At 37.3% G+C, this 26900-nt stretch overlaps 1 protein-coding gene across 17 annotated transcripts in view; it reads right to left on the reverse strand.

Annotated features, from left to right (window-relative positions):
• Positions 1–13804: 13804 nt before the first annotated feature.
• The window catches only part of LOC143024900 (E3 ubiquitin-protein ligase RNF170-like), a 45581-nt gene continuing 32485 nt past the window's right edge, over positions 13805–26900 (reverse strand). For all 17 annotated transcript variants that reach the window (XM_076184311.1, XM_076184309.1, XM_076184320.1 and 14 more), the window contains 2 exons: positions 21722–21847; positions 13805–18470 (listed from right to left, as the gene is read on the reverse strand). In XM_076184311.1, the coding sequence (XP_076040426.1) occupies positions 18204–18470; positions 21722–21847 (393 nt within the window). In that variant the 3' untranslated portion in view covers positions 13805–18203. The remainder of the gene's footprint in view (positions 18471–21721; positions 21848–26900) is intronic.

A 26900-nucleotide genomic window follows, 5' to 3' on the forward strand; every position in this document is an offset into this window, starting at 1 on the left:
ACCATCTCAACAGCCCAAGCCTTTCCGCGCTTGATATTGGCTGGACGAAGGAGTGGCTTCCTTCTTGCAGCTCTGCCATAGTAACCCAGTTTGTGGAGATACTTAACAGCTGTTCTGGGACTGACATCAGCTTGTGCTGCTATACCAGAGGCCTTTTAACGTGGGTCCTCTTCGACATTTCTTTTGATAAGACGCAAGAGACATTCTAAGGACCCGGGACGACCTGAATGAGGTTTTGTGCCCTTCTTGCCCTCTTTGGTGAATTGTACGATCACTTCATTAACAGTAGAAAGGGGTATGTGTGTGTGTATGTATGTATATATATATATATATATAATGTATATATATACATATATATATATATATGTATATATATACATATATATATGTATATACATATATATGTATATATATACATATATATAATGTATATATATACATATATATATGTATATATACATATATATGTACATATATACATATATATGTATATATATATATATATATATATATATATATATATATATGCTGGTACATTGTGACAAGTTGAAGAAGGTGGAAAAAGAAGGTACGGGTCTAGTTCTGAGTTTGTGCCTGACCGGTTTCGCTCTAAGCTTCTTTAGAGGAATGAAGAAGCTTAGGGCGAAATCTGTCAGGAATAAACTCAGAATCTCGGAACTAGACCCGTGCCTTCGTGTTCGACCTTCATCATATATATATATATATATATATATATATATATATATATATATATATATATATATATATATATATGTGCAAGGTAACCACTTAAGAAAATAAACGAACGGAGCAGAGCACTTTCGTATATTACATCTTGTGTAATTTACACTGAAGATGTAATATACAAAAGCGCTCTGCTCCGTTTGTTTATTTGCTTAAGTGGTCACCTTGCATTTATAAAACACACGTTCCTAGTATTCTTATTGCATATATGTATATATATATATATATATATATATATATATATATATATATATATATATATATACATATATATATGAGTGGACGGATGGTGAGAGAAACACAGGGAACCGTTTAGGGATTTATTCTGACGTTTCGTCCTTACCAGGACTTCTTCAGAGTACATGTACATTCAAACAATTCACCCCCTAAATACCCGCCGAATCTATCCGCGTTCCACCATGATCGACCTGCTGCTACGGGGAAACCAGCAGAGGTATTAAGAAGCGGACAGTTGAGTACAGGAATGACGTCAAGGCACACCAAGTATCAAACTCGCTAGTGGTTCATGTAGATACTCACGGCCACTTACCAGACTGGGACAGAGTAGAGGTGCTGCAGAAAGGACTTCCTAAGAAAAGAGGAAAAATAACTGAAGCAGCTTACATCGCTTCCCATCCATACAACAACCACCGCGATGGGTTTATTAAATTAACAAAGACGGCCAGCCGCTTGATACTTCGCGAGGCAGAGCGTAGGAGGACGAGAGGTCAGGTCGATCATGGTGGAACGCGGATAGTTTCGGCGGGTATTTAGGGGGTGAATTATTTGAATGTGCATGTACTCTGAAGAAGTCCTGGTAAGGACGAGACGTCAGAATAAATCCCTAAACGGTTCCCTGTGTTTATCTCACCACCTGTCCACTCATCTGTCTTACATATTTCAACATATATATATATATATATATATATATATATATATATATATATATATATATATACACACACACATATGTGTGTGTGTGTGTATTCACTTGGTCTTTTGGATCACGTGTTGGACTCGTGATCGACAGCTATTTCCCTCCTGGAAGAGAGCTCAGAGCTCGTAGGTCCGATCTATGGGTAATGCGATACTGATATTATTTCAGCCCCGGGCGAGGATCGAACCCGGACCTCCGTAGTGGCAGGCCAGAGCTCTAACCACCGTGTGTGTGTGTGTGTGTGTGTGTGTGTGTGTGTGTGTGTGTGTGTGTGTGTGTGTGTGTGTGTGTGTGTGTGTGTGTGTGTGTGTGTGTGTGTGTGTTGAGACATTGTGACAAGTTGAAAAAGGTGGAAAAAAGAGTCACGGGTCTCGTTCCGAACGGAACGAGACCCGTGACTCTTTTCCACTTTTTTCGTATATATATGTATATATATATATATGTATATATATATATATATATATATTTACGTGTGTGTGTGTGTGTGTGTGTGTGTGTGTGTGTGTGTGTGTGTGTGTGTGTGTGTGTGTGTGTGTGTGTGTGTGTGTGTGTGTCTGTGTGTGTGTGTGTGTGTGTACAAATTCCCGAAAGGTATTTTTAGTTTCGAATATGGAAGAATTCCGAATTTTGTAATTCCCATTAGGAAGGTGGAGGAAAGAAGCGTACGCCAGGAGGCGCTGAGTAGCTGCCGCCGAAGCCGTCACCTTTGCCCTACCAACGCTACAAAGCTGCAACACAACAAACGACTCTTGCACCTAGCATTGGTCAGGCCCGTCCCCGAAACTGAGCTAGATGACCTGCCCCACAAACAACTACTCCCATCAGAATGCCACAGTTCCGTTCATCACGGGTTGATGGAGCTGCTTAAGAACGTCTGAGTACATTAACTGCCAACATCCTTCCACTCGACAAAGTCAAACATAAACTACACTCGAGACTTCTGGAAAGACTGCACACCAAACACGAACACTTGATACGACACATCACACCCAGACCTCACCGTAGGGCAGTGGTTCTTAATCTTTTTCAGTGCTCATACCCCTCGATTACCTATATATATATATATATATATATATATATATATATATATATATATATATATATATATATATATATATATATACATATATCGTACCCTCATCCAATATAAATACAATGCAAACATATAAAAATGATTAGTGATACAAAACTTGCTGGGAAATGATTAGAGGTATTCAATTACTGAACAAAGGTACTTTTTATTTCAAACTTGAAATGTCAGTTAGTAGGATACAATGAATGCACATTATGCTTTCTCATGGTAAATATACAGTGCCATTGCACTGGCTATCATGTCTCGTACCCCCAGGATTAAGGTTTCGTAACCCTTAGGAGTACAAATACCCCACTGTCGTAGGGTATGTCTTCTACGCCTCTCCCCCGTGTGATATACACGAGAAATCGTACATAACCGAATGAAAATCGTACATCAATATATTCACGGTTACACGCGGGAAGTAAAATAAACTCACCTCCCGCAGGAAATATGCACCCACTTCGCACGAACAAAACACACACGTCCACATGAACAAACAGGTACACTTTTTTATACCAAAATTCACTTAATTTCTAACTTTCATACTGCATTTTCTCATTTCAGAATACCACTTTTTTTTTTATCTGCTTTCAATATTTTTCCACAACTATGCCCCCGCCCATTTTTTCCCACTTTCGTTAGTTGACATAGATGCAATCCTCGATATTTAAGTCTAACGCCACATGACTCCAAAGCCGTAACCAAAGATTTCATAAATATCTCAATTGCCCAGTGGCAACAACCTCCATTTGAACACAATTATCATTTCATTCATTCTCCTATAGACTTCTCTCCTGTAAGAACCGATCTCGCGAAAGCGGATGGACTGACCCTACTGTAGGTGGTCCATGATTCATGACCTTTACGGGATTCGAACCCACGACTGAGTGAATGAGAGACCAACACAATTTCGATTACGCCATCAGTACAACAGTATTCTATCTGTGATCTCAGTTAAAAGTAAAACATGTCCTCGTCATCAGTTGGACAAATTGAATTATTTCTAAAATGAAGTGGGCTATTCAAATCCTACAGGTCGCATGATAAAAATATATGTATAATGTTTATAACAATATTGTATTACAGTTCTCCTCGCTATAGAAATAAGAATGTCATTAGCAACAATAATAACAATTGGAATAATAATAATAATAATAATAATAATAATAATAATAATAATAATAAAAATAATAATAGTAATAATAATAATAACAATAATAACAATAACAATAACAATAATAATGATAATGATAATGATGATGATGATGCTGATGATGAAGATGATGGTGATAACAATAACAATACAACCAAAACCAATTACAAAATAGAGACACGAACACTCACCAACTCGGGAGAAGTAAAAAGACTGGTTTGAGGGAAAAAAAAAAGAAGTCTTAACAGTAGTCCAAAACTGACATCACCCTTGGTCAGTCCTTCGAAAGACGACTGGCGAGCAGCTAAGATGCACTGAGGCTGTACAGTCGCCCTGGAGGATAGAACGGTCACGCAATGAATCATTCAGGCATAACTCATACATACAGACTGTATGCAATCTCTCTCTCTCTCTCTCTCTCTCTCTCTCTCTCTCTATATATATATATATATATATATATATATATATATATATATATATATATATATATATATATATATGCATACATAATTATCCCATTACGTCAAAATATGTATTCTTTGTAAGAATTCTCCGTTGAATTAGCGACTGAGAGCCCAAGAACCCTCAGAGCTCCTTGCCCTTTCCAAGAAAAACAGGTGCGTTTTAGTCTGTATTAAATGGAACATCACGATCGTCTAGATTCCCTCAGGACAGAGGACATTTTGAGCATCAACATTCGTGTTGACGAGGCTCTGGTTTTATGTAAGCCCTTCCTGGATTAATCAATCACTTCACTGTAATCCTGCCAAGGATGCAATTAGAATTTTAACGCCAAACAATACATAGTTTATATTTGACGCGTTACTGATTAGAAAAGATGTGATAATGGGAAAAGTCTTAGTAAGTAATGTATATATTCTATCCTCAGTCAATAATTCCTCTCAGATGAATAGAACTACCTGGTGGTAGTAGTCTGATTCAGAATGTGCGCATGTGATATAGGGACTGATTATATCAACATCGTCTGTCAACGAATGTGGAATGAAATCTAAAGATAACTTAAAGAATTAAGCACTAGAAGAGATTTTTAATTCATTACGGTAAAAGAAAAAGTATGGCGTGAGAATTGTTGCATTGCGGACCGTAATTTAAAATAATGAAAGAGAAAGATTACGCGAAACTAAATAAAACGGATTTGGAAGGAAAGGGGGAAATATGGCCTCCCAGCTGTCTAGCTCCAGCACTAGGCGAAGTTCAAATTAAACCAGAACGAAAAGGTGGGCAGTAGGAAGCCCACAATGCAACAGCGGCTGCAGGCGATAGAAACAAACGATGTGGAAACAATAAACGAAATAACAATACATTTGCCTACCATGAGAGCTGATCCAACATCACACTGAGTGTCGGCGGAGTCGTTCTGCTTTCCAGCCACGATTCCCAAACTTTAATTTAATATTGTAGTCCTTGGTCAGGATTAAACCCTTACCTTTCATAAAATGTCTCCAAATGACAATTTTAATAAACATAAATAATTAGCAATTTACAGAGCATTTTTTTTAATCTACTGAAAAACGCGTCTCCTTTTAAGAATCGTAAACATAAACAATCTATATAAATTTTACAAAGTAGTGTGTGCTGCTTACGTCGACTGTGCGTACAACAGTTGTTGTATACGTCCGAGAATGGAGGAAACAATGTGCGAAAAAGAAGCATGTAGCCTACACAAGATACGTAAATCTTCAAAACACTCCGAGAAAGCATGAGGTGTCAAGAAACAAGACAAAGGCGACGTCCGAATGAAAAAGAAAAAATTATGATAAATCCTACTATGACCAACGGGGTCTCGTTTCTTTGTCCTGGAGAGGCCTCCACGGAGGCTGTTTGTGCTTATTCTAAAGGGACCTAAGACGCACTGGGCTGGGACCTTGTGATGTCCTTGTCTTTTTGTGATGTGGATGTGAGGTGAATGTTGTGGGTGCGACGTAGAAGCGTGTATAAAAATAAATAATAATGAAAAGATTATATATATATATATAATATATATATATAAATATATATAGATATATATATATATATATATATATATACATATATATATACATATATAGTAACGTAGGAATAAGCGGAGTGAGAAATTGTATAAATCTAATAATGTGGTTAAAGATGGAAAGCGGCGTAATGTATTTCCCCGATTTGTTTGAGTGTAACATACGGGAGGGGAGCTATGGAGGTCAGTTTCCTCTGTCTCGTTATTCAACTCTTCATTGGTGCAGAAAACTATTTCCTCATGCCTATTTATTTATTTACCAAAATATTTTCTTACTTTGAAGGGGTAACCAGCAAAGGCATACACACACAAAGTAATAATTGCTATTTGCCAGGAGATAGTGATTAATTGATGGTATATGCCCTACACACCACACACACACACACACGACAGTCGAAGTGACAGCGAAGATTGGAACTCCAGAAAAAACATAAATTTTCGTGGATATCAACGACGAGGGAGTACCTTTTTGTATTTATAGGAAAGGGGAAAGCTCGTGGTGTAGTGGGAAGGCGATGAAAAAGGAGAAGGGGAGGGATTACTGAGGAAAATGGAAGGAAATGAGGAAGGAGAAGACTGGGTCCAGGAGGCCAGGCGCCTTGTAAACAAACGGAGGCCGGATGATTTTGGTGAAGAAGGGATTAGCAAAAATGTAAAGATTAGAAATATAGATAAGAGCAGCACAATGGAAGGTGAAGATAATAATTTCCATGGATTTAATGAGGGGGGATACCAACCTCCCCCGATTAGCAAGCCTAGAGGAAAAACTTGAGAAAATGACCGAACATTGGGAGAGTAGGTTTGGTCAACTTACACGGATTGCGCAGAGTTGAAAAATTGGAAGAATTAGAGAAGGTAAACAAAAACCTAACTAAAGAAATAGAAGAATTAAAAAGACAGTTAAAAGAAGTAAAAGATGAGAATGAGGAATTAAAGAGGAATAATAAAGAGAATAAAGAGTTCATAGCAAAAGAAGCACAGGGTTGGAAGAAAATCCAAGAGAACAACAAAATTGTATTTAATGATATAGTGACACATCAGATGAAAGACCAAACTGAAATCACATTTATTAAAGTGATGAGGGAGAAGGAGAATATATTAAGAGACTTAGCAGATAAAAAGAAGTGTATAATTATATTAGGGATGGAAGAGAAGTATAATCTAAATAGGACTACATGAATAAAGGAGGAAAAGGTAGATAACATATTAGAAGTAGTTCAAGATGAACCTGAAATAGGAAAACAAATTGAAGAAATATATAGAATAGGGAAATATAATGCAGATAAGACCAGACCAATTAAGGTTAAATTCAGGTCACAAACAACAGCAGAGAATACCTTAGCAAAAACGGGGAAACTAGCAGACAGTGAGCAACATAAAAATATATGGATAAAAAGAGAAATGAATGAAGAGGAAAGAGAAGATGAGAAAACAAAAAGACTAGAAGCTAAAGAAAAAACTAGAAAAGAATAGAGTCAGAAAAAGAGAAATTCTATTGAAGAGTAGTGAATATGAAAGTGAGGAAATGGTTCATAGCAGAGAAAAATGGAAGGGAAACAGAAAACAAGATGGAAGTAGCAGAAAATTAAAGGTATCTTACACAAATATAGATGGATTAATAACAGGCTTGAACGAACTGAATGATTACCTGAAGGAAAAAGAACCGGACATAATGGGAATTGTAGAGACAAAATTGAAAGGCCCACTACCACCCAACAGTGTAGGACATGGTGCATATAATTGTTGGATTAGAAACAGAGAGGTAAAAAAAGGGAGTGGAGTTATGTTCCTGACTAAGAAGGATATAAATGTGAGGAATGTCACATATGGAAAGAATAGAGTACAGATGATTACGATGGAAGTGGAGGACAAGGATAAGAAGAGCAGAAAGATTGTGGTAAATTATGTGCCTCCTAAAACGGCTTCATGGGAAGAGAGAGAACACAAAAATATGTCAGAAGAAACCAGGATATCACTAGGTAAGGTAATGAAAGATGGAGGACGAATAATTATAATGGGTGACTTTAATTGTAAAGAAATCTGATGGGAAGAGATGACAGTGAAGGGTGGAGATGACCTATGGGGAAATGTATTACTTGATATGATTATTGAACATACAATGACGCAATGGATACAAGAGAATACTAGGTATAGAAATGAGGAAGAACCATCGAGACTGGACCTAATAATCACATCAGAACCCGAAATATTGGACAAGATCGAATATAAAACACCAATAAGTAAAAGTGACCACATATTGGTTGAACTGGAACTAAACGAGGAAAAATACATGAAAAAATTAACAATATAGAAAGGGAAGATTGATGTATGAAAAAACAAACTTTGACAAAATGAAAGAATTCTTTCAAAAAGCTGACTGGGAAAGAATACACAAGGAGGAAAAAACAGTAGAAGAGAAATGGAAATTTTTCAAAAGATGTAGGGGGTTAAAAGACAAAAGGGATAAAGCTTGGATGAAATGGAAAAAAGACAAAAGACCTGAAAATGGAAAATATATACTAGTTATAGAAATGAATATGTACAAGTGTGCAAAGAAGAAAAGATAAAATACGAAAAAGATGTCATAGAAAAATGTAAAGATCAACCAATATCATTTTAGAGATTTGTAAACAACAAACTGAGAAGCAAACAAGAACTAGAGAAATTACGACAAGGAGTCGAATACACAGAGGAAATAGAAATGGCAGAAATTATGAATAAGCATTTTAAATCGGTGTTTACGAGGGAGAACATACAATCTAGAGATAATGAATGAGAGGAGAGAGTTCCCCCTATGAAAGAGATAGAAGTATCAAGAAATTAAATAAAGAAACACTTGAATAATCTCGATGTCAGAAAATCGCATGGACTAGATGAAATGACAAACTGGATTTTGAAAGAATGCAGGAATGAACTAACAGACAAAATACATAGCCTAATAAACAATTCATTGAAAGAGGGAAAAGTTCCAGAAGATTGGAAAAGAGCAAATATAGTACCTATATATAAAGGGGGAACAAAGAAGACCCGACTAACTATAGACCGGTCTCCCTTACAAGTACGATAGCTAAAATCTGTGAAAGAATGATCAAAACTAGATGGTTAAGGCATTTGAATAAAAAAAACGTACTAAATCCAAGACAATTTGGATTTAGACAAGGACGATCATGCGTCACAAACTTAACATTTTTCTATTCAAGGCTCATAGATGTAATACAAGAAAGAGATGGATGAGTTGATTGTACATTTCTAGACCTGAAAAAAGCTTTTGATAAGGTGCCACATAAGAAGTTGCTTAAGAAATTAGAAACTGCACGAGGAATACAGGACAAACTGCTGAAGTGGATGGAAGACTTCTTGCAAGAAAGAAAAATGAGAGTGGTGATAAGAGACACTCTAATTGGGATGAAATGATAAGTGGTGTTCCACAAGGAACAGTTTTGGCCCCAATAATGTTTGCTATATATATCAATGATATGGATGAAGGAATTGAAAGTTATATGAGCTTCTTTGCGGATGATGCAAAACTGTTGAAAAAAGTGAACACTGAAGAAGATTGTGAGTCGCTACAGAGTGATCTCAATAAAGTATGGGAATGGAGTAGGAAGTGGGAGATGGAATTCAATATCAAGAAGTGTAGTATAATGGAATTTGGAAGAAGCAAAAAAAGAATAGTGGGAGCATATAAATTGGGAGAAGAATTAAAAAAAGTAGAAAATGAGAAGAACCTGGGAGTCATTATTATGAATAATATGTCCACTGAGAAGCATATAAACAAAATTCGTGAAGAAACTTGTAATTCAATAAGAACAATCATAGTGGCTTTTACATACCTGGACGAAGAAATGGTGAAGAAAATACTAGTTACCTTGATAAGACCAAGATTGGAGTATGCAGCGACGATGTGGTCACCAAGTACAAAAAAAAAAAAATGTATAACAAAACTTGAAAGAATACAAAGAGCAATTACAAAACTAGCACCTCACTCTCAGAACTATCATACGAGAGAGACTAACAAAACTTGAGCTACAGACATTAGAGCAAAGAAGAGAGAGAGGAGACTTGATAAATATTTATAGAATCATGAAAGGCATAGAAACTATTGATACAGAGGATCTAATAAAATGGGATAGTAGAAATACAAGAGGACACGGAAAGAAAATCAAGAAAGACAGTTATAGAAGGGACCTGAAAAAGAACAGTTTTCCCCACAGAATAATAGACATCTGGAACAAGTTGGACGAAAAAGTGGTGTGTGCAAAAACAATTCATGAATTTAAAAACAGTTTAGATAAAATGATATATGAAGACGGGACGCCACGAGCATAGCTCCCCTTCCCGTAAAATACAACTAGGTAAATACATACACGTACGTCGGATTCACGGCGAAGATTGGAACTCCGGAAAAGAAGTGCAATTTTCGTGGATCTCAACGACAAGGGACTACCTTTGTTGTATTAGTAGGGAAGGGGAAAGCTCGTGGTGTAGTGGGAAGGTGAAGAAAAAAAGAGAAAGGGAAGGATTACTGAGGGAAATTGAAGGAAAAGAGGAAAGAGACGAACGGGCTCCCCCGGACGTCAGAAGAAATGTCAACAAGAGGGCTGCAGACGAAGCAGGTGAAGTCGAAAATATCAGTAAAAGCATTAAGTTTAGAAATATAGATAAGAACAACATAACAGAAAGTGGAGATAATAATTTCCATGGATTTAATGAGGGGGGATGCCAACCTCCCCCGATTAGCAAGTCTAGAGGAAAAAATAGAGAAAATGACCGAATATTGGGAGATTAGGTTCAGCCAACTTACACAGATTACGCAAAGAGTTGATAAATTGGAAAAACTAAAGAAGGAGAACCAAAACCTAAATAAAGAAATTGGAGAATTAAAAAGACAGTTAAAAGAAGTGAAAAATGAGAATGAGGAATTCAAGAAGAAGAATAAAGAAAATAAAGAGTCCATAGCAAAAGAGGTACAGGGTTGGAAAAAAGTCCAGGAGAACAACAAAATTGTATTTAAAGATATCGTGACGCAACAGATGAAAGAACAAAGGACACGGTTATTAAAGCGATGAGAGAGAAGGGGAACATAGTAAGAGACTTAGCGGACAAAAAGAAATGTATAATTATATAAGGGATGGAAGAGAAGCATAATCCAAATAGGACTACAAGAGTAAAAGAGAAGGAAAAGGTAAACAAGATATTAGAAATAGCTCAAGAGGATAAACAAGAAACAGGGAAAGAAATTGAAGAAATATATAGAATAGGGAAATACAATACAGATAAGACCAGACCAATTGAAGTTAAGTTCAAGTCACAAACGACAGCAGAGAATATCTTAGCAAAAACAGGGAAACTAGCAAAAAGTGATCAGTATAAACAGGTATGGATAAAAAGAAAAATTAATAAAGAGGAAAGAGAGGATAAGAAAACAAAAAGACTAGAAGCTAAAGAAAAAAACGAGAAAAGAACAGAGTCAGAAAAAGAGAAATTCTATTGGAGAGAAGTGGATATGAAAGTGAGGAAATAGTTCATAGCAGAGAAAAATGGAAGGGAAACAGAAAACAAGATGGAAGTAGCAGAAAATTAAAAGTGTCTTACGCATATATAGATGGCTTAATAACAGGCTTCAATGAACTGAATGATTACCTGAAGGAAAAAGAACCGGACATAATGGGAATTGTAGAGACAAAATTGAAAGGCCCACTACCACCCAACAGTGTAGGACATGGTGCATATAATTGTTGGATTAGAAACAGAGAGGTAAAAAAAGGGAGTGGAGTTATGTTCCTGACTAAGAAGGATATAAATGTGAGGAATGTCACATATAGAAAGAAGAGAGTAGAGATGATTATGATGGAAGTGGAGGACAGGGATGGGAAGAGCAGGAAGTTTGTAGTAAATTATGTGTCTCCTAAAATGGCTTCATGGGAAGAGAGAGAACACAAAAATATGTTAGAAGACACAAGGATAACAATAAATAAGATAATGGAAGATGGAGGAAGAATATTTATAATGGATGACTTTAATTGTAAAGAAATCTGCTGGGAAGAGTTGGCAGTGAAGGGTGGAGATGACCTATGGGGAAATGTATTACTTGATATGATTATAGAACATACAATGACCCAGTGGATACAAGAGAATACTAGGTATAGGAATGAGGAAGAACCATCGAGACTGGACCTAATAATCACATCAGAACCCGAAATAGTGGACAAGATTGAATACTGTATAAGACACCAATAAGTAAAAGTGACCACATATCGGTTGAACTGGAACTAAATGAGGAAAAATACATGAAAAAAACAAACAATATATAAAGGGAAGATTGATGTATGGAAAAACAAATTTTGATCAAATAAGACAATTCTTTCAAAAAGCAGACTGGGAAAGGATACACAAGGAGGAAACAACAGTTGAAGAGAAATGGACTATTTTGACAAAAATCTATAAAGAAGGAGTGGAAAAGTATGTTCCAAGACAAAAACAAGAAAAAGGATATGTAAAGTGTTAGTACACATAGAACATGTACATATAGAACAGCCAAGGTGACATGATACAACCATGACACAGACCACCCTTCTACTCAAACCACTCGCTCTCACTATTCCCAACTCTAACACAAGCTCTAGTATTCATGTAAAGCTTTCCATTGCTGTTAACAGCTTTCCCCCTATTCTATACATCTGAAATACCTCCCACAATGCCTTCCTATCTACCCTATCATAAGCTTTCTCTAAATCCACAAAGGCCCAAAGAACCTATATACCTTTTGCCAAAAACTTTTCACAGATATGCCTTACCACCAAAAAATTATCCATGCACCCCCTTTCTTATAACCACACTATTTCTCACCAATTATTCCCTCTGTTCTTCTCATAATCCTCTCAATTAACACCCTAAATAGTTAGGGAATTCCATTGTTGTCGATAATGATGTGGTGACCATCAAAAAGTCCTATGAATATTATCATGATAATAATGGTTGTTGCTCAGTGTCATCTGTCTTTTTCAAATAAGAACTGACCACTAATGACTGCTCCCTTCCTCAGGATGAGAGGGCTTTAAGAGGTCATGGGAACAAATTAATTAAGATCACATGTCTAAAGGTTGTGAAGAAATACAGTTTTCCATATAGATGCATTAATATTTGGAATAGCTTAGAAAGTGATATAGCCCAAGCTCAAACAATAAATGAATTCAAATCTAAATATGATAATTGGAACTGTTAGAACTATACATGAATTTGAGACTAGGTATAATAAATAGGAGAGTAGGAGATGGGACCCAACAAACTTTCCTCATTTCCTGTATACTACAATTAGGTAAATACAACACAGCAGTCCAAAATTTCTTCCCATCAAGATCTACATGAGGGCCTGAGGACTGTTACTTATTGCCATGGAGTAATCAGTTTCCAGTTGAAGAGACTCAAGGCAACAATGGACTAAGTAAACATCTCTAGGATTCAAATAATGATAGTAAACATTACCTGAAGTTTCAAAGACTGGAAATCCACAGCTTCATTGACTAGTGACAGTTCTTAGACATTTATCTGTGTTGTGTGTGGGACTTTCTGTCACTGACTTACAGTAGAAGAAAGGAAACAGTCTCTGGGTGTCAGCTCCTCTTATGTGAAAAAGATGTAGGAAATATAGTTGAAGGAAACAGTGGGCCTGTTCTGGAGATCAAGTGTGCACTTCCAGGTTAAGATAAGTGTATTGATGGGTTTTGAAGATGGGCAGCAGAGGAATTATTCTCTGATGTCCATTTTGAAGAACCAGCACTTGCAAGTACCCATTGTGGGTCCCTTGGATTCAAAATGGGTTAAAACAAAATTTTATTAGGATTCAACAATTTGAAAAAAATACAAGGTAAATAAATGTTAGTTTATTTATCATACTTCCAAAAATCCATAACATAACTTCTGAATTGTTTATCAAAGAAGGCAATTACAGTACACATAAGTACTACATCTAATTCATACCATTACAAAAATAACTCTCCAAAGTGTAATTTTCTCTTTAAAGTACATAATCATTTGTGTTTTCTTCAATATATAGGTCAGTCAAAGCAGTTATTAATACATATCATATATTTTCAGGAGAAAAATGAAAAAAATTCTAGTGTGTTCAGCATGAAGAAGTTTGAAATGTGGATATAAATGAGCAATAAAGTTTCTAGTGGATATGTTATTTTCAATAAATGTAATATTACAATGCTGTAATCAAAATATGTATTTACTTAACTGTAAAGTACAATACATGGTTAGCTCACAACCCAATGCAGCAACTAGTCTTGTATGCAACACCCCCAAAAAACATAAATAAATAAAAAAAATAGAGCTAATTCCTATAATCCAGTAACATACTTAGAAAGCTTTATCCTGGGTAAATATTAATCATTTCATTCTGCTGAGGAGCAATATTTGCCTCTAACTGATACTTCATACATTTGTTCTGCCTCCTACCAGTATTACTTCAGTGGCAGTAATCTTTACTTCTTTTCTTGGGAATAATATTGTACCAAAGAGATTAGAGTTACAGAGGTGATAAAGAAGTTTTAAAAAAGGTGGTAGAAAGGAGAGATTGTAGACGTTAAGAGAACAGCATTCTTTTATTGATAGATTAGTCTCTCATCATGAAATAATGATGCATGATTGGTCTGTAGAGACGTAACTAAAATCCCTAAAATATTGACTAAATAAAAGTTATATACTGGTATAGCTGCTGATAGCCAATATTATTCTTCCAGGGAAAACTCTAAACAGTGAATATATTTCTATCTCAATTAACCCTTTCACTGCTGTTGGTACCTTTTGCATTGTTCTGGCTCCTACCAAGGAAAACTGCGCAGTGGAAGGGTTAATCAGTCCCTTCAACCCTGTAATGCTAGAAACTTTATTCTGGTAAATGTTGCACAATCCATGGATGGGCTTAACAGACCCATAAACAACTTCAACCCATTTACCAAGAAAAAGTCAACTAAAACTTGAACAATTAATACATATCCTAAAAAAGAACAAAATTGTCTGTTACTAAAATGCTTCAAGCAATCCAAATAAAAAGACATGATTAAGTATTCTAGAGAAAAAATTGCATTTGCAAGGGAGGTTCACAAATTTCACATGTACAGTATCTAGCAATAATCAATCAATCAATCTGGTGACCCAGATTTCTCTTGTGGAAGACCTATGGCACCAAGTTTGTCCATAGGTCACTCAGTGAAAAGATTCTGAAGGGAGTGAGTATAGATAACATGTTTGGTGTCTTCTGTATTCTGATATCTGGGGCATTTGGGATCTGATGCCAGGTCAATTCTGTTTTGGTATAGTTTTAATGCTGAGTGATGACCTGATCTCAGATCTGCTAGTGTTGCTCTTATGTGTTTGTGATCTCTCTTTTGGGTTAATATCCAGGGGTTCTGGATCAAGTATTATACTTTTTTGTCTATTTAAAAATGTTTCTTCTGTGATGTTTATCTTTTTTTGAATGAATGTGCTGTGAGGTAATGTGTGTAATTAGTTGTAGACATGTAAATAGTTAGCATCTGCCAAAAATAATGTTTCTTCTCTGTTCTAATCTTGAAGTCCACACTAAAGTCACAAATGAACATGTGGATGTGATTCCAAAATCAAGTGTAGCATATGTCTAAATTTCCATAGAATAATGCCATACAGCAAACTGAACCTCAACTTTCACTGCTTGGTCATACTACACATATGTAACAGTTCAGCATCCTGTTTCTTTGATACATGGACAGTCCAGGAACCTTTATATCACACCCCATATATATGTTTTTATTGTTATGGCAGGTTTGTCATTATAGGAGCTTGGTTTTAATGCTGATGATAACTATAAGCTGTCAAGCACTTACACATATATGGATCATATCCCATCAAACTCAATATAACAATGAGTTAGATGATTTTCAAAAAAGAAAAAGGAGCATAAAAATACAAAGTCAGCAAAAATCAAAACAATTTATATATTACCAGACAAAATAATGAACATTCTTTAACACTCTTTGAGATAGTGAATACAGAGAGATTTCATAAGCAAAGTGACACAAGACCCTTAAAACCATGCCATGAAAATGGGAAAATATCTAAGTGGTGACAGAAGGGTCCATTCTGTTTGCACTATTGACTACAAATGGACTAAACTTTCATAGCATGACATCTTTGGTTATCTCAAAGTGATCCAAATGGATTCCAACTTCATGCAGACCCAGAATAAAACCTGGTTATGTTAACAGCATTAAGAACTGACAACATAAGGTCAATCAGATTTCAAGGTTATTTTCTTATGTTGTAAATTCAAGATATACATTTTCTGGCAGGCATTTCAATAGAATATTTTTACAAAGCAAGACTACCCACAACTATCTGATCAAAACTTATATTTGCCAAATTTACTGAGCTCTTAAAAAAGCAGTTGAAAGCTACGAGAATTAAAGCAGAGCAGGTTACTATTACAATGGGCACCTACCATACCTATTTTCTAAAAGGTGCAAAAACTGTTCTAAGTGCATAAGTCTTGCATCCTTTTTTTCCATAATATTCCCTCACTTTTGGACCACTTTTCTTGACTTTCAAATCAATGATATTACTTTACAGACTTTGTTCTGGCTTATGCAAGATGACTAATCAATTGATGGACTGATTCAAAACAAAACTGGTTTCATTGAATTGAGATCTCATTTTACCTTATGTCTCCTCAGGTGAATATAAGCATTCTGTAGTAGCCAAAATAAACTCTGTAAACAGCACCATCTGATCAATGAGTTTAACTATGTCATGTTTCACAATGATTCAATATTCTCCCAACTCAACTTGCTCAACATTTATGATAAACACAGGTTTTGTGAAAAAACTAGAACACTACGGTCAACAAAAAGTGGAAATCCCCACGGGGGAATGCACTTACTTATAAAAATATGGCTGGGTTTTTCTTCTTTGTTAGAGCCTAAAATTTCTCTATCTTCTTTGTATATGTGCACAAAAATATTTCAATGGCTTAGCAGATATTTTCATTTATGCACTCTAGTAAAGAAAACAAATTTCAGCATCACAAACATCTACAGTATCGTCTAGAAAACCTTTCCTATTTTCATTCATAATGAAAGCATTGCCAAAATTATTTTCATTCACAATATAACCACTACTAGAATTACACATTTTTGTTCATATTACCAGACTTAACAAGGCAAGTGGCCAACAGGTACCTGCTTGTGGCATTCCTGGAAAATGAATGGCAGAGAGAATTATCTCTCCGCTGCCCATTTTCAAAACCCATCAATCCTCTCACCTCCATTTAGAGGTTCAGTCCCAAGGAACTGGCTCTAGGCCACAGATCTTTCTATACCAACTTCAATCATATTACTTTCATCTTTTCACATAAATACCTGACATCCAGCAAATGCTCCCCTCCTCCTACTACTTTCAGCTGGTAATACAGAAATAATCCCATAATACAACACAACAGTCTACCAAGGACGATTACCAACCACTTTGTGGATGTGGATCTCAAATTAGTGAAACTTGAGGCAACAATGAATATCATAAGGCAACAAATGTATAATATTTTGAATGGACTGAAGAGAGCAAGATCTGAATCATCTGTGTATAATATTAATTTCAATTTAAGAAATTGAGCACCTCTGACTTCCTAACAATAAAATTCTACTCATGACTACATTTTTTAAATAAAAAGTGTTTTTACTTAAGCTTAAGCTTAGCTTAATCCTATATCATCAGGACAACAGTATATCCTTTCAAAGCTTAAGACACACTGGCATACACATTTGGTATCTATATACACATATTTTAATTCATCACCCCATTATTCAAACAGCCTAATAATTCACACAAAACTAAGTGACTCAACTTTCAAGTCAACATAGGAGTGTGAAGTTGCTTCAGTAATACACTTTCTTATATTAGCAAGGTATTTAGACACAACAGGCATGAAAAAGACCTATACAATATTCCTACAGCATATATATTTGTTTCAGTTACAAAAAATTTATAATTTCAGTGGTTCATTTTCCTTTTTCTTTCTTTTTTTCTTCTTGTGCATAATATTTTATCACCCTTTATTGATTAAAATTACATGCTTCTTAAACATAGTTAAGTCACGGAGGCTATTTCCATATGTGCAGTCTGCCACATCATCTCTATTCATAAAGTATATGATTTTTCCACACAAACTGTTTAACCCATCCAGTAGTCAGTTGTAATACCAAGTTCAATACTAGAGGGGGTTTACAATAGTGCAATAGCTCGACAGTAGCTACCAATCACGATTGGTGACAACATTTCTGTACACAATACTAACTTGAATGAGGAGAAATATAACAACAACTAAATCATCTAATAAACCAATGATGCCCAGGAAGGCCTCAGGTACAAGATCAATAGGAGTGATGGCATACAAAACACCCACCACCAAGCAAATGATGACTCTCATACGGGAGAGCATTTCCAAGCCACGCCATGTTAGCATTTCACCCAGCATATGACGGAGCAATATGGGCAGGTCTCGCAGCTGTTCCACCATCTGTTTCCAAAATAAAATTTTAGTTTATGTGAAAAAAAGGAAAACATGTTAAAGCTTCAGAAACAATGTCTACATTTCATCGGAAAATTATAATACAATTACACTCAACCCTCAATTTAGCGGACCTCGAATTTGCGGACTTTCGATTTAGCGGACAAAAAAAATGTGTCCAATAGTAACAGTGAAATTCCGGACGAAGTCCGTAAAATGAAAATTTGTCTGATATGTGTCCAGTAGTAACATATGTGCATGCCGAAACCTAATGGCGCAGTTCAATCTCTTTTTTATATGTAATGTACATCATTATACATATGTACTGTAGCTTTTTATTACATATCTAATACGTATGTGCACGCCAAAACCTAACAGACAATCTTCTACGTAATGGACTTATGTCTAATAGGTGTCCGGTAGTAACGTATGTGCACGCCAAAACATAACGGCATGTTCAATTTCTTCTTTATATGTAATGTACATCATTATACATATGTACTGTAGTGTTTTATTACATATCTAATACGTATGTGCACGCCGAAACCTAACAGACAATTTTCTACATAACAGACTTATGTCTGTTATCCAGTATTGGTAATAGATGGACCCAATTTTCAAATAACGGACGTTTGCAAATAATGGACAAGGGTTTGCACGCATTTGTCTGTTAAATCGAGGGTTAAGTGTACATTACAAATTATAAAACCATATTAAAATTTCCTTCTTCCTTTAGGTATTTGGGGTTGTATGGGGCAGGAAATGGAAGAGTGGGGGTGAAGGTAAATTGTACATTGAAAGAAGCAAGTAAATGTCCTGAGGGATTAAAAAGTGTCATGAGAAATAGGCATCTAGGAATGGATACAAAGAGAAAATTATATGAATGGGTAATTGTGTCAATGATACTGTATGGGGCAGAGACTTGGAGTTTGAGAGAGGCAGAAAGGAGAAGTTTAAATGTGTTTGAGATGAAGTGTCTGAGAAGTATGGTAGGGGTTACAAGGTTGGATGATGAGATGGATGGATGGGATGAAAAGGGCTATGAGCAAGAGGGGAATGTCTATTCAGCAAGGAAGGGAGAAGGCAAGGGAAAGAGGTGTGTGGAGAATGGTTGTATATGGATGATACTTTGATGTAGCATGAAGGAATTTTATCCCTGTCTTCTCTCTTTTCTATGTCAAGCAAGAAAGAGAGGGGGCAGGGGATGGGGGTATTGGGGAGTGGTTGTGTGTGGATGATATTTTGACACAGTCTAAAGGGATTTCTCCCCGCCTTCTCTACTTTCTGCGTGAAGGGGTGGAGAGCAGGGTTGCAGAGTGAAGCAGCTTTGCTGTGGATGTACTGTGTCTTCTTGCACTACTTCTGACCCAGGTAATGGGTGGGAGATGGGGATCACCCTTCATCCACGAGGAGCTAAAATGAGAGGGAAGCAAAGGTGGTGGATGGGAGTAAAATGGGTGGGAGTTGGAGCATGCCTCTGACTCAGCTACTTCCCTTATAAGAGGGAAGCTCCCCTTGGTATATAGAGATATTAAAATTTTGCATATTCTTAGCCACATCAACAATTCTTTGGTTATCTCATGTTTTTCACATTTCATGAAGAAACACTGCATTGCTCTGTGATTTGATGATGGGGCTCTTTCTGTTACTGTTAGAAGAAGAGAAGGGGAGTAGTCACCACTTGTGAGCTTTCGAGTAATTTTTTTTTTATTAGAATACACTAGTGGAAAATGATAGATAATAATAGTTGTTGTCTCAAATTTCCTAGACTGGAAATGACTTGATGTGGTCACCATGCAGGGTATGCAGAATGTCTCATATTACTGTATTTATCTAATTGTAGTATACATGAAAAGAACAACACTCAAGTACTCTCATCTCCTGTTCTCCAATTTATCATACCTAGCCTCAAATTCATGTAAAGTTCAAACGTAGTCTATATCCCTAATTTCCAATTATCATATTTATATTTGAATTCAAGTATTGTTCCAGCTTGGGCTGTATCACCTTCTAAGTATTTATGTACCTATATGGAAAACTACATTTCTTCACATCCTTTAGACATAAAGCCTTCCTTAGTTTGTTCTCATGATCTCTTAAAAATAAATCCCCATCCTTAATCAAGAGATCTCTTCTGTCAATGTAGTTTATCCGTTTTAGTGACTGAATACTTTCATCATATCACCTTTCTCTTCAGTCTTTCAAAATTGGCAGACCCAGTGCTTTAGTCTTTCCTCATATGGTTTATCTGCCAGGCTGGGAACTAGCTTGGTTGCTGCCCTTTGTATTCGCTCAATCTTGCATATATCCTTCACTCTATGTGGGGACCATACCATCTGACACATATTCTTGTCTTTGACAGGTCAGGGTTTCTATGAGCTTTTTCATCATCTCTTCTTCCATATAGTGAAAAACCACTTCAATCATCAGCAGCAGTCTGTATGTATCTCCCACAGTCCTATTGATATGTCTGTCAGGTGTCAGGTTTTCTTTTGTCAACACTCCCAAATCTTTCTCTTCTTTTGCACTTTTCAAAGAATAGTGAATGGTCTTTTGCAGCTATTGCCAATTTCAAGTACTTTGCATTATTTGGTATTGAAATTAATTTTACATTCTTAGCTCCATACAAAAATAGTATTTACATAATTGTAACTGGCAACCTCCTCCAGGCAGGACCATAAGTCATTTAGAGAAGAGATATGTAGTTGTATGGGAAATGTTGGTGTGGGGTACTGTAGTATGAGGTGTTGTGTCTCCTGTGTGGTTGTTGCATTTAGAGCAGTTTGAATCTGTAACCAAACCTCTTCTGTGTTGGTACTGCTGTAATGACAGATGGTGTCCTAAGTGCAGGCATGCTAGTGTGGTTCTTGTCTGATGTGAGAGGGTTATCTATAAGGGACTTATATCTGGGAGCTATTGTTGGAGTATTGAGTTTGGTGGTCTTTTTTGAAGTTATCAGTGTGTGAATGTGTTTTCATGTGGATGTTTTGTGTGGTTTGGGTGGAAGGTTGTGATGCTGTGCAGTGTCCACCCTGCAAGAGAATACACCACTAGTCCCTGGACAATGAGAAGAAAAAGATGTCCCTCCCTCATGGAGAGACCTTACTCACAGAAACTGCCCAAGAAGTCCATAAGTGGACACAACTTATCCCCACCTCCCCATGGAGATGCAGCCCTAAGGGGCAGGCACCTGGTCTCTGGACCAGGCCAAAGAGTCTGTGGCAAAATAAAATTTGGACAACTGCAAATTCATTCCTTACCGATCTTGGATGTTCAGAGTAGAGACGATTGTAGGTCTGAATGTTGTGCAAGTGTCCTTCACGTTCCTCATTTAGGCCGGACGTATTTGCTTCAGCGTCTGTGAAGCAGGGAATGAGGAGAGTAACCTGTAATAGTAAGAAAAACAGTGTCAAGTTTTAGATATCCTGTTGGCTACAATGAGGGAAAAGAGTTTTGACAATTACCTAGTGATCAGCTACTAAAATAATACATATAATACCAAAATGGCTCTTCCCCCTTATGAGAGCAGTATCCAAACCATACACACCCTACACCTATCCCACACCCAACCATAAGAGCATATGAGTCTGGTCATGAGAAGAATGTAGGGGAAAAGGAGGCTTTTTGGTAAAAGGTGCAGATGGAAAAATGATAATGGAAGAGATGGCAGAAAGAGGAAGATAGGCAGAGTATTTCAGGGAGCTGCTAAATGAGAAGGAGGATAGGGAGGGAAAGGAAGTTGCAGTGGGAAGTAATAAGAAAATGACGGTGATGAGTGAGGAAAATGGAGGAGAAATAAGGAAAGATGAGGTGAAAGCAGATATTAAAATGATGAGAGCAGGTAAGGCACCTGGGTTGGATGGGTGTCATGTAGTGTCTAAAAAAGGGAGGTACAGTGATGGTGGACTGGCTGGTGAGGTTATTTAATGTTTGTCTAAAAGAGGGTAGAGTACCAGAGGACTGGAGGAATGCCTGTATAGTTTTGGGATTAGGAGAGGAAGAGAGGGAGTAATTGGTGAGGAACAGTGTGGGTTTAGGACAGGTAGGGGTTGCATAGATCAGATTTTTGTGGTAAGGCAGATATGTGAGAAAGCTTTAGGAAAAGGTAAGGATGTCACACCCAAAACCTATTCATTATCTCTTCCATCTTAGCACCTTATGGATAAAGAGTAAATCCTGTTCCCCACCACACTGCTTGGGTCAAAGACAATGCAGCAAGACACAGCACCACAACTGGAGGTTGCTCACCCCCACCCTTTCATTACATGATGACCTCTAGAAATATTCTTCAAGCAGACAAGAAAAACATCCCTATGTCTGCATCCCATATATCTGCAAAACCTCCCACTTGGAAACCAAATCTCCCCCAACAGAACAACCCATGAGAATGATGGGCACACTCTTCTGTGTAAGAGCCTTTGAACCCACCCAACCCTACTATCACATCACATCACAAAACAATATCTCACCTATGCAATATAAAAACAATCCCAGTAATGTTCTACTCAAACTCTACAATAACCTACCCCAGTACTCCACAATACAACTTTACAAAAATATATGCTCACTCAAATCATAAAACAAACACAACTTAACAAACCATCAAATCAACAAAACTCCCATAGTAGAGAAATCTTTCCAAAGACAAACAAGAATTGCAATGGCATGTCTGCATTCAGGTCATTATCTGACACAAAATCATTACCAACACAGCATCAGCCTGGTAACAGCCACCAAATACCTTGGATGCAACCATGACAAAGGTACCACAGGACTGGAAAAATGCAAATATTGTGCCAATATATAAAGAAGGAAACAAGGAAGATCCAACCAACTACAGACCAGTCTCTCTAACAAGCACAGTAGCAAAAATATGTGAAAAAGTTATCAAAAGTAGATGGGTTAAACATCTGGAAGAAAAAACTATACTGAATCCAAATCAATTTGGATTTAGACAAGGAAGATCATGTACAACAAACCTGATCTGCTTCTATTCAAGACTAATAGAAATAATACAAGAAAGGGATAGATGGGCAGACTGTGACTTTCTAGACCTACAAAAAAGCATTTGATAAGGTACCAAACAAGAAACTAATAAGAAAAATAGAATCAATAGGTGGCATGAGAGGAAAATTATTGGAATGGTTGAAAGACTTCCTGACTGGGAGAAAAATGAGGGTAGTAATTAAAGGATGCGTTATGTCGCCCTGGCTGTTCAACTTATACATGGATGGGGTGGTGCGAGAGGTAAATGCAAGGGTAGTGGGCAAGGGATTGGAGATGGTTAAAGAAAATGGAGAAAAGTGGGAGGTGAGCCAGCTGTTGTTTGCGGACGACACTGCGCTTGTGGCAGGATCGGAGGAGGGATTGAGGAAGTTGGTGGCAGAGTTTGGAAGAGTATGTGATAGAAGAAAGCTAAAGATAAATGTGGGTAAAAGTAAGGTGATGAGATGTACAAGGGGTGAAAGTGCCAGTAGACTGGAAGTGAGCATTAAGGGAGAGCGACTGGAGGAAGTGGATAGTTTTAGATACTTGGGTGCAAATGTGGCAGGGAAAGGTGGAGTGAAGGTGGAGGTAGAATGTAGATTGAGAGAAGCGAGTAAATGCCTTGGTGGATTAAAGAGTGTAATGAGGAATGGACATTTGGGAATGGATGCTAAGAGGAGACTGTATGAAGGAGTGATTGTGCCAACAGCACTGTATGGGGCAGAAACATGGAACATAAGAGAAGAAGAGAGAAGGAGTTTGAATGTGTTTGAGATGAGGTGTCTGAGAAGTATGATGGGGGTTACTAGGCTGGATAGAGTGAGAAATGAGGAGGTGAGGAGGAGAACAGGGGTGGAAAAGGAGCTGGGAGATTGGGTTGATGAAAAGATATTAGGATGGTTTGGACACATGGAAAGAATGAGTGAAGAAAGACTAGTAAAAGAGGTGTGGAAGGCAGATGTGGAGGGAGTGAACATGAGGGGACGTCCTAGGATGAGGTGGATGGATGGGGTGAAGGGGGCTTTGGGGAAGAGGGGAATGTCTGTTGAGGAAGGACGGGAGAGGACAGAAGACAGGGGTGAATGGAGAATGGTTGTATGTGGATGATGTTGTGATTGCATGAGGTGGAATGGGCGGGTGGATGGGGGGTGAGGTAGTATGTGTGAGCAAAATTTGATGCAGCCCGAAGGGTTTTCTCCCCGTCCTCTCATTTTATGCAATGGGGGGACGGAGAGGGGGGGTCGCCGATTTAATGAAGCGGCCTTGCTGTGGATGTGCTGTGTCTTGCGACACTGCTTCTGACCCAGGGCAGTGGACAAGGTGCAGGGATGACCCGTCATTCAGGAGGTGCTAAGATAAGAGGGAGGGTGGAGGGGTGTGGAGTGTATTCAGGGATGGAATGGGTGGGAATGATTTTATGCCTTTTTCTTTTTGGCTACCCCCCTTGTAAGGGGGAAAAAGCCTTGGTATATGTATGTATGTAGTAATTAAAGACAAATACTTGAATTGGGACTCAAAATGGACTCAAAAGTATGAAGTGAACTTCAATATCAAGAAGTGTAGTATAATGGAGTTTGGAAAAAGTAAAAATAGAATATCAAGAAATTATAAAATTGGTAAAGAAGAAGTAAAAAAAGTGAACTCAAAAAGAGACCTTGGAGTGATAATCAGCAAAGACATGACACAGGACAAACATATCAATAAAATTGTCGGAGAAACCTTCAACCTATTAAGGTCAATGAAAGTGGCATTTGACTACTTGGATGAGGAAATTATTAAAAACATATTAGTTACACTAATAAGACCAAAACTGGAGTACACAGCAACACTATGGACACCCAGTACTAAAAAGAATATAAAGAAATTAGAAAGAATACAAAGAGCAATAACGAACTTGGCACCACCTTTCTCCAAATTAACATACAAATAAAGATTGTCCAAATTGGAATTACCAACTCTGGAACACAGAAGAGAAAGAGGAGATCTGCTATTTATAGAATCATGAAAGTAATGGAAATTCTAGATAGGAATGATTTATTAAAATGGGACAATGGAAAAACAAGAGGACATGAAAAGAAACTCAAAAAGGATAACTATAAAAGAGATCTGAAAAAAAAATAGCTTCCCACATAGAGTACTGGATATCTGGAATAATTTAGATAAAGAAACAGTGTGTGCAACACTATTCAAAATTTTAAGAAAAAACTTGATGCTGAAAGATACAAAGACGGGTCACCACGAGCATAGCTCCCTTCCCGTATAATATAACTACAACTTGGTAAATATAAAGCACCTAATACTATACTGTCCTACACTCCTTCCAGACAGCAACACAAAATCTCTTCACAGAGTTACTTACTGGTTAAACCAGTGCCTATAACCAGTTTCCTGAGGCCTAGGTCTCTTGCAAAAGACCCACAGCTCCCAGGTTAAGGACACATCACACTACATATCAAATCATGGGGAACTGATCCGAGCAGTCCCTGCAACACACTCAAATTGGGGCCCGCAAGGCACCAGACTTATGCCATGTCCTCCCAGCAGTGGTGGACTGGTGAGGTGCAACAAGAGACCCACCAAACTGTCTCACTCATCATATCACAGAAGTCACAGTTCTACTGGCATTGTGAGAACATTATTCATCTGATAGAACTGTACATGGATAATATGTGCCTGTGGCAGGTGAAACATCAACTGTACAAAGACAAAAATGCCAGGGATGAACTGAGTAGTGTGCATCATTCATTCACGCCAATGAGTCAACTGTTTGAACACAGGATGGGTAAAAAGTGTGAGCTTTTAACTCCTGTGCTAAGCCACCCTGACTCAAAAAACATAGTGTGATGTGGCCTTTACTGGCAATAGACTCCAGAATGGCCCACAACTCACTCAAGAGATATTATGTTGATGTCTGGGTAAGTCTAGCATAAGGCAGTGTAGGTTGAGGTGTTCCATATCTTCAATGTGGTAGTCCCATCTGGGGTAATATGATTTTGTGGCCAGTTCTTTTTAGTACTGGTGCTGTTTAAATGCTGGTGTTGTTTCAATGCAAGGCCGGAATTCTTGACTGTACTAATGCTTGGGGGTCTGGTGTATAATGGAGTTTGGGGGGTCAGCCTTAGAGTGCTTGTTTTACAATATGAGTCAGTTTCTTTTTGTATGAATGTGTTAAGAGGTGCAGGTGGCAGGATGTTGTAGATGTTTTAATAGTATGCTGCATTCTGTTGGTTGTCCTTGTGCTATGTAGTGCAGGAGAGAAATTGGATGAAAAGATTGACAGATGGATTGACTGAACAGTTTTTACTATTTTGATTCCTGTATGTAATATTCATCTGCCTGTTGTGCTTTTGCTTATTTCTCTAATTTGTTTTCAGCCCGAAGGGATTTCTCCTTTTCTGCATGAGGGGACGGAGAGGGGGGTCGCTGATTTAATGAAGCGGCCTTGCTGTGGAT

This window comes from Oratosquilla oratoria, chromosome 4, assembly GCF_046742065.1.
Source record: "Oratosquilla oratoria isolate Oo_2021 chromosome 4, ASM4674206v1, whole genome shotgun sequence".
In the NCBI taxonomy this organism is placed as follows: Eukaryota; Metazoa; Arthropoda; class Malacostraca; order Stomatopoda; family Squillidae; genus Oratosquilla; species Oratosquilla oratoria.